This window comes from Trichechus manatus, unplaced genomic scaffold (genome assembly GCF_000243295.1).
Source record: "Trichechus manatus latirostris isolate Lorelei unplaced genomic scaffold, TriManLat1.0 scaffold00045, whole genome shotgun sequence".
NCBI classification, from domain to species: domain Eukaryota; kingdom Metazoa; phylum Chordata; class Mammalia; order Sirenia; family Trichechidae; genus Trichechus; species Trichechus manatus.
Window position 1 is genome coordinate 16,048,136 of NW_004443981.1, and position 9,865 is coordinate 16,058,000.

The window sequence follows — 9,865 nt, forward strand, 5'->3', positions numbered from 1 at the left end:
AGTTGCATGTTGCTATAAACAAGCCTTTTATAAGATCACCTTAAAAAGCAATATTTTAAGAGCATGTTGTAAAAATTTACACATACACCTACAGGATGAAAGGGGCAGACAGAGGAATAAGCACTGTTGTATAAATGAGTACTTGTGGCACAGGGCAAAATTTCCAATGAACCAGACTTCAAAGTCCACTATCTCACCCAGTTTAGAAAGAAACAAAGATGTTATGCTCAGAACAGCTGGTAACTCAAAGAACCACTCAGGGATGACACATGTAAAAACACAAGAGGAGTTAGGATAAAATTACCTCATGAAATGTAAAACTGGAAAAAGACAACCTAAAATATCATTATTTTATATATGTGGACAGAAAACACATTAAATATTTTAAACAGCCATCTTTCATTCTTATCCTGAAAAATCTACAGTTGAGTTGTCCTCCCACCAAAAAAAAAAAAAAACTACCCTGTTGGTAATCTTCTTTTTGGGAAAATGGGGCATCACCTTATTTCACAGGTTATTATTTATAAACTGACAGTAAATCAATACTACATGAACCTGGTAATCCCTTCCCAAATTTCACATTTTATGTCTACTTACTGAGGTCATTCCTTCAACTTTTCATAAAAGACAGAGTTGAACATGTTACGCAGTTATAAGAACTGCCTTTTTTGCAAAAACAGTGAAGTATTATTCTCTCAATTTCCAAGTTTATATTTTCACTATTATTCTCAGTGACTTACCAGCACCATTCAAACCTTACTTCTGTAGAAGTAACATAATAAGTAATTAAAGTTGCTTCACTGTCAGCTTTGTTCCAATTACTTTCATTACACATGTTGAAAACAGCAAGAAGAAACATACGTCATTTCAAGAATTTGAACTTGGCTACCCCACAGCTCCTAAGTCCTCCCCATCAGAAAACATTTTCAACCTTCATAAAACCAGGCCACAATTTTCTCCCAACGTCTTCAAAATATTCAACTTCACTGAAGTTGAAGCCAAGTGCTATTTGCAAAAATACACTGTTACTTCCTTAATGAGACTAAGTACACAAAATCCGCAAACAGAACAACCATCACCACAGTCCTCAGGTCTCCTTAGTCCCGTCTAGGTCTGGCTGCCTCATTTCACTTGTCACTTAAAAACAGCAAGTGTTTACACTTAAAAAAAAAAAAGACTGAAATGGCATGTTCTACAAAACCAAGAATTAAATAAACTTAATTCTTATTAATATCAAAACCAATCCCGTAATTATACAACTTAAAAATACACCAAGTTTTTAACCTATATCAATCAAAATTGGTGACACCCACCACGTAATAGGAATGTCAACTTGGATCACATCTTACCTCTATCCCATCAAAACACAGTTTGATAACTGGCACAAATGCCTCTTCCACAGCCTGTAAGAAAAGTAAACAAAGTCAGTGTCTCTGAAACTACAATCAGACCTATACTAGTTTTAGTACTTTTACATAAATGTGATTCTTCTGAAACTGTTTAACCATAATTTGAAGTAACACCTGACACATGATAGGTTCTCAGTACAAAGCTTTAAGACGCTGGGCTCTCGGATTAGACAAACCTAAGTTCAAAGCCCTGATTTCACTCATCAGATGTGTGATCATGGCTAAATTAAAATTTATTTTCTGTTAGCCTCAGTTTCCTAATCTATAAATGAGAGATTATAGATTTATGCTTTCACACTTGTTATAAAGAATAAAATGCAAACATAACGCATTAAGTGCTTAGAAGGGTCTAACACACTGAAAGAGTTCAATAAATGGTGGCTATACTCAATGGACTAAAGTAATTTCTGTAACTCCACTCCCTTCACCCAAACATTTACTCACTCTTAAATCTTTTACTTCTTCCTGTAATTTTAATTTATCATAAAATGAGGTGAAAAAGTCACTTCGATCAACATGTCTCGGTGCAACACACAATGCATCAATATCAGCACCTATAAAAAATTAAGCCCATCAACCACTAATCAATATTACAAGAAAAATATTTTGCATCTTATCATGGTAGAATCTTATACTGAGAACCTGTTAACATTATACTGGTAAGCCTCTAAAAACACATAACCACCCCCCCCCCAAAAAAAAATTATCACTCAGTACAGGAAAAACATGGTTCTGAGTAATGGGATGCCGTTTTGTTTAGTCTTTTCCCTGAAGCACCCTCTATCTGTAGGGGCCCTGGTGATCTGGGAGTGAGTCAGAGAAAGGTCGATCAGAAAGACTGTCACGGTGAGGAGTGGGGACGATTCAAGCACACGCCCAACTTCATGATGTCACTGGTCACACCCATATTCATTAGCTTAAAAAAACATATTGTTTTCCTCTATACACTGTATGACTGCTACTTACAGGTTCCTACCTAACCCCAAACGGAACCTACAGAATAAACTTCAAAATAAGGACCAGTGACGAGAGTCCACAAAGGCAGAGCACGGTGAGATATGTATTACTGCTTCTGTGCTTCACAGGAGGCCAGCACTGAGTGCACAGGGACAGTACACAGAGGAGGATTAAAATTGAGAAGCGGGGTCATAAAAGGGAAGGGACAAAGGTGGGGCCAGATCAGCACAGTCATTTCCCAGATGTGGGAGCCGAGGCACTACTGGGAAGGCTGTCCACACCCATGGAGGAGGAGAGGGGTGTGCGGGCGTAGGACACATCAAAGCAAATGCAGATCTACTGGCACAGGGAAGGGGGAGGTGGGGGGATGCCAGAACACAGACAGCACTATACAGGCCAGTGGTTAATGGTTATAGACTACAGCCTCAGACCGCCTGGGTTACAACCCTGCTTCTGCCAACAGATGCCTGGGAGAAACTACTGAAGCCACACTGCTTCCTCGGGTCTCAGGCCACTCACTGGTTCTAGGGGAACAGGAGGGCTGTGAGGACTGAATAAGATAACAGAAATCAGCACTTAGCTCCAGGCCCAGTTCAGAGAAAGTTCAGTGTGTGTTCTTTGCCACGACAGCATTTTTATTGTGTACTTATTTGCATAGAGGGAAAAAAACTACAAGAATAAATAAGAAAATACTGACTATCAATGGCTTGTTTGTTTTTTTGCTTAGCCATATTTACAATTTGCCTATAATAAAAGTACAGGAAAAAGGAAAACCACGAGACTGTTTAAAAGTTTTAATTCATTTTTGTTCTGACTTCTAGGCTGGCATTCTTCACAGAAAGGAAAAGAGAGAGCAGTACCGCCAACAGAACTGTCTGCAAGGGCGGAGATGTTTATATCTGCACCGTCCAACATGGGAGCCGTTAATCATATGTGGCCCTTCGGCATATGAAACGTGTCTACTTCTACTGAGGAACCAAATTTTTAACTTTACTTAATTTTTATACTGCATTGGACAGTGTGAGTATAAAAGAAAGCATCACGTTATAGCTTTCTTCTTACCAAATTTAGACCCCTTGAGGTTCTCTCTTCCGAAACGCGAACCTCAGCTACGTGAGACAGCACAAGCAATTGAGATGGATGTGTTCTTTATAATTTTTAAGGAATAAAAAAGGACCCCTTCTCAAGGAAAATAAAACAGTATTTACCTTTTGTGTGTACTCCTAATCTGTAAGATCCAAATGTAAAAATTTTTCCTCCAACATTTTCAATTACAGATTGTGGAAGATTCTATTGAAACAAACAAACCAAAAAAAAAAGGTCATTTTGTCAGTGACAGACAAGGAAAATTATTTCAGATGGTATTCTACTACCAAAAAAGCCCAGGTAAGATTTCAGTGCAAATTTATATAAAGAGTATTCAAACTATAAGCTCTATAGAATAGGCCTTCATAGATCAACCTAATTGGAAATTCAAAAAACTTTCAACTTTTACTGTTTTTTAGTGACAATTTTTGCAGCATGCCACATTTCTGAAAACTGCTCTAAAGACTGAGGCAGAGGCCGTGTACTCCCCACAGGAGCGATACCAGACCAGGGACTATATTCCTGACAAAGACGCTACATAAATAAACCATGAATATGAAAATAAAAAACATACCGTGAGTACTTAAAAGATCATATTTGATTATACTGACTAGCACACTGAAAAGTGACTTTACAGCCAAGACCAGCAAGCAATAGTTGAGTTTTTTAGATTTCTGAAAGACTTTGGTAGGATGATTCTGGAAAGAACTAAGTTACTGATGGTTTCTCACTCAGGTGGAGAAAGCAGAATCACTGAGAAACCATCCTCCTGACTATGGCACAGGTGGAGTATGATGGCGGGCACTCAAGGGCCCTCACCGTTAAGGATGGTGATGTCTGTGCAAACAAAAACCAATGTTAATGAATTCTAGGTCAACATTTCTCCTTACCTGCTAATTCCTCAGGATAGTAAAGTCTCTATTCAATACCACAACATATAGGAGAGACCACCCTCCCAGAATAAATAAACAAATGACGTAAATGAAGCGTTATTTCATACCTGAAAGGCCCTAAAAACAAGTTCTAAAGATTCGGGGGCTCCCATTTTTAGGGGTGCATTTAACCATCACTTACAGAAATATTCTAAAAAACAGCAAGGCTTTTTGTCTTTCTCTATATTTAGATATAAAGAAACTCAATTACAATGGTGGCCTGGTTACTGAAACGAAGCAGTGGTCTGTGTGCAGGAACAGGCCTACAAACAAGGTTAGAATGCAATGAAGTGAGGACACCGATCTGCACCCAGCTCTGGAGACAGACAAACCGAACTGAGGACACCGATCTGCACCCAGCTCTGGAGACAGACAAACCGAACTGAGGACACCGATCTGCACCCAGCTCTGGAGACAGACCAACCTTCCAGACCAGCGTTCTCTAACACAGCTTCCTGTGAGGGGGGCAATGTTCTGTATCTGCACTGTCCCATACAGGAGCCACTAGCTACACGTGGCTGTGCAGCATTTGAAATGTAGCCGGTATGGCTGAAAAACTGAATGTTTAATGTTATTTAATTTTAGTTAATTTAAATTTAAACAGCCATATGTGGCTAGTGGCTACCATATTAGTGCAGTTTTAGACACTGATATGCTTATACCTATCGAAATCACTTTAACCCAGAAATGAAGATTTCTCAATTCAGGTCATAGGAAAAACATTTTTAATTCTAAAATCTTTCTTTTTTTTTTTTTTTTTTTTTTTAAGTCTTACAGTGTTAAGACGGCAAACAAAGCAGACTGTCCAAAAATTTTATGTGATTTTTCTCTCAGAATATTATAAATTAACTGGAACTATATGTTAAAAACAGTGGGACTCAATCAGCGACGATTCTGCCCGCTGGGGAACACGTGGCAATGTCTGAAGACACTGGAGTTGTCACAACTTGGGGGGGAGTCTCGTGGGCAGAGGCCAGGGACGCTGCTAAAACCAAAAAAAAAAAAAAAAAAAAAAAAAAACCCACTGCTATTGTGTAGTTTCCGACTCACAGTGACCCTACAGGACAGAGCAGAACTGCCACATAGGGTTTCCAAGGATGCAATCTTTACGGAAGCAGACTGCCATGTCTTTCTTCCGCGGAGCAGCTAGTGGGTTCAAACCACCGACCCTTCAGTTAGCAGCTAAGCACTTAACCACTGTGCCACCTGGATGCTGCTAAACATCCCAAAATGCACAAGACATCCACCTCACAACAGATAATCACCTTGCCCAAAATGTCAGTGGTGTCAATCAAGAAATCCTGAATTAAATCTTAAAATCAGCCAGCTGGGCAAGAATGTCTCTCTACAAAATGCAGATAAAAAATATCTAAACTTAAGACCTAATCTCTTTAGCCACATTTTCTAACCAACTTGCTACCTATAAAAACCACTGTATAAAGAAAAGGACAAGGACAAGCTGCAATAGGATTATCAAAATGCTCAATAAGAACATTACCTTCATTAATCCAAGCCATTTTCCTTACCCTTGGGAAAACCAGGAGGGAGGATTATAGCAAGTTTCTGCTTCAAGAAATTTACCGGGCACTCAACTAACTGAAACAAAACTGTCAATAAGACAGTACTCTTGCTTCACATTAAAGAAACACAAGTTCTGGCCTTGTCTACATGACTAGGGTTTTAAATTTAAAACATCTAAGAAAAAGTTGTTAAAGCAAAAGCTATGTGTCCTATACAAGGTTAAGGAACCACAGAGTTGAATAAGTAATTTTTTTTTTTAAAGGCACAGAAGCTTCAATGTCTTTTGCTCAGCTCAAAATGGATTCCTTTCCAAAAATCTCATTTTATATCAGAAACTCTTATCAGGGAGAAACAAGTAGTACATTAAACCAAAAAAACCAAACCCGCTGCTGTCGAGTAGATTCCGACTCATGGGGACCGTACAGGACAGAGTAGAACCGCCCCACAGAGTTTCCAAGGAGCGTCTGGTGGATTTGCAGCCATAGCACTTAACCACTGCGCCACCGTGTTTCCAAGTAGTACACAGAACCCCAATTCAGAAGACTCCCATTGCTCAAGTTTTAATTGTTGCTTAAAATACGTACACATTGTTTTAAGAAAAAAATATAAATTTGACCAAACCAAAAGACTTGAATTTACTTTTCTTCTAAGTTGATGCCCCTCCTCCCCACCCTAGAAGGCTTCACGCTACCCCTGGTTCTCCTTCCATCACTTTCCAGCATTCTGCACCACCCTGCATAAACGGCCGCTGTTCTGCTGAACGCAATCAACTTGACAGCAATGGGCTTGGTTTGGTTTAGGGGTTTCTAAAAACGGGTCAAATGAATTCCACACCAACTCAAAGAATCCATTCCCTTTACCAGAAACTCTGTCATGAATTTATCAGTCGTGTGTATGGGTACTCTAATAATACAGTATTAGGAACTCAGAAAAATGTCATTATAAAAAATAAACAGATATTCTGCTTGAGAGTTTAATACCTTAAAACCTTAAAAAAAATTTTTTTTCTTTTTTTTTTAATTGTTGTAGGGTTCCTTAGAGGTAACAAGATTCTCAAATACATCAAATATTTTTCAAGCACCTTTTCAGGTAAATATCTATTATTTCTGTGAAGTGCAGGAGTAATTTAAGCTCTGAAATGTTCCAATCAAAAGGTACATAAAAAATCATTAAACTCAATTCAGTTTTTCCTGCTTCCAAAATAACTAGAAACAAAATATAAAATCATTATCAAGGGACTAAAATGGACTCCACATTACATTATGCCTCTAAGTCCACTCAAAATAAGAACATGTTATGTAAAACAACTGCTGTGTTCAGTTGATTACATAGGGCAAACTATTTCATATGCAAAAAGTCACCTTACCTTGCTTTCACTGATTTCTCGTATCCACTCTTTTACCAGATTATTTAATTTTCCCAAAATTAAAATCCTGTAGATAAAATAAATATCAATCAAGAATTAAGTTGTTTTTATTCCAGATCATCACTGATCAAAACGAATTAGCGAACCCAGCAGAGAAACAGAGAGCGCCCCAGGAGGGAGGGCCGGTGCACTGGTAACAAGGGTGGAGGGCAGAGGCATGTCTGACTACCTCCCAGCAATCAGGGCTGTCGGATCTGAAAATGTTCTCCTCCACCTTGTGAAGTTAAAGGAGGTCCTGACACCATTTCCACTCCCCTTAAATATCATTCTTGTCTGAAATAGACATACAGATTTGGGAGAATAACTCTGCCCTCCTAGTTGAATAACTGAATAGGGAGTATCACAAAATAGGTTTATTTCAACATTACTAACAAAGTATAAATTGTTTTACACACATACATCTAATTTACCTGCGCTGCAGCTCTTCCTCCTCCTCGAAAACCCCAAAAGGCTTCAGAGTCTCGATGAGTCTCTGTGTAAGCACGCAGTCAGTCTCCTTGGGGGCTGCTAAGCTGATAGGGGAGGTGATACCATAGTGCTTTTGGGGCGGCCGTGTCTGCTGTGATCCCTGCGTTGTAACTGGACTGTAAACGGAATAAGGTCAAATTACTGCCAAAGCAGGCCTACTATTCTGAAACAAATCAGCATTACCAGAAAAACTGCGTTAGTAAAACGCATTTCTAAGCGTGGTTGGTTCCCCACCATACTCAAAATCATTTTACTTACGAAAACACTGACTTGCCGTACAACAAAAAGTAAAGAAAAGCAAGTGGCCAAAAAGAAAACATTATTTCTTCTCCCACTACAAGCATCGTAACTTTCTCCCTACCTAAATCCTTAAATATTTTACAAATCAGAATCCAGATCCAATATATACTGCTAGAGAAAACCTTCAGCAATCAGAAATGTAATCAGAATATAGCGAACTTCTGAGAAATTTTACTTGTTGAAGGGCCAAAATTCATACATTTCTAAACAATTTTAAAAAAACTACAAAAATGCTATTTTACCAATATAAATGGAATGTAGCATCTGAATTACAATGAATAAAGCCCATATTTAATACAGCAAACGATATCAACATAGACAGCCTGGGGGGAAAGAACTGTGTTCATAGTCAGGTTGTTACTGATTTTCGGTAGGAGACTTCAAGTTCAACAACAATGCTAGTCTAAGAGGTTTTTCCACTTTCAGAGAAGTTCCAGATCTATAAAACCAAGAGGATTCTAACAACCAGTGAAAAGGCACGGCATGCTTTTAATGCTCAGGAAACTAATTTGACTCAACACAATCTGGCAGAACCAATTCTTGTTTTTTATTCTCGCTGGTGAAATAATTAACCTTATAAAGAACTCTAAAGACAAAAAACTATTATTATTTAAAAGTTAACAAGTTGAATAGCATGCAAAACCAGGTAAGGGATATGGGAAGAACCTAACATCTGGATCGGTATTTCCCTAAACCGTTATATGAAACACTCCATTCTGTAAGAAACTCAAGTGTTTATTTCACACACACATTCAAAGCTACTTTTTTCCTCCAAATTCTACATATATCTTTCTTTATTGAATTAAGGGGTGATAATCTATTTAGCAGGCCAGGGTAGCTACCTGAAAGGCTGGCAGTTCAAACTCACCCAAGGGCACCTCGGAAGACAGGCCTGGCAATCTGCTTCTGAAAGGTCACAGCCTTGAAAACTCTATGGACCAGTTCTACTCTGCACACGTGGGGTCGCCATGAGTTGGAATCAGCTCGATGGCAACTAACACCAAGAATCTACTCAGGCAATAACGTGCCAAATCCAAGCACGCTATGCACGTTAAGTCCCATGATGCATTTAACACCTGTCCACTGGAGTCCACGCATACTGTGACTGCCGGTCTTGGTTCTGTCTTCTGATGTCAACAGAGACCTAAGCCAGTAAGACCAGACTGCTTGTTACTAGTTAGCCACTAGGCTGTACATCATCTAGGCAATGTTTTCTGGTCTAGTTGTGCATCATCTCAGATTTTATAACATTTACTGAATAAACAGGAATAAAATGTATTATCTATTGCAGCAATTAATTCACATAAGATCACTTTCTTCTACTCCTTTAAACTACACTGCATAGCTATAAAAGGCTATGATATCAATCACAAAATCTAGGAATCCAAATGAGCACCAAACATTGTCCAGACTAAAAATTTTACATTTATGTTCTATTTTTCAAATTAATGTAGCATCGATGATTAAAACATACAAATTAAGTGTAACTGAATTCATGTTTTGGTTACTGCATAATTTTTTCAATCTGCAAATAGTTACTATCAGGTTCGACAAAACTGACATCAAAAAGGGAGCCCTCCTCTGGGGACCATGGTCTCGGGGAACATCTAGCTCAACTGGCATGACACTACTTATAAAGATAATGCTCTACATTCTACCTTGGTGAGTAGGGTCTGGGGTCTTAAAAGCCTGTGAGCGGCCATCTAAGATACTCCACTGGTCTCATCTCTTCGGGAGCAAGGGAGAATGAAGAGAACAGGATACAA

The 9,865-nt window shown here is 38.7% G+C and overlaps 1 protein-coding gene across 5 annotated transcripts in view; it reads right to left on the reverse strand.

Moving 5' to 3' along the window:
• Positions 1–9,865, reverse strand: part of PAPOLA (poly(A) polymerase alpha) — a 66,841-nt gene that overhangs the window by 35,698 nt on the left and 21,278 nt on the right. For all 5 annotated transcript variants that reach the window (XR_002824173.1, XM_023731801.1, XM_004376733.2 and 2 more), the window contains exons 2-6: positions 7,742–7,915; positions 7,272–7,338; positions 3,575–3,656; positions 1,854–1,963; positions 1,350–1,403 (exon numbers count right to left, since the gene is read on the reverse strand). Coding sequence is in view for 3 of the 5 variants with exons in the window: in XM_023731801.1 (XP_023587569.1) it covers positions 1,350–1,403; positions 1,854–1,963; positions 3,575–3,656; positions 7,272–7,338; positions 7,742–7,915 (487 nt within the window). In the remaining 2 variants the exon portion in view is untranslated. The remainder of the gene's footprint in view (positions 1–1,349; positions 1,404–1,853; positions 1,964–3,574; positions 3,657–7,271; positions 7,339–7,741; positions 7,916–9,865) is intronic.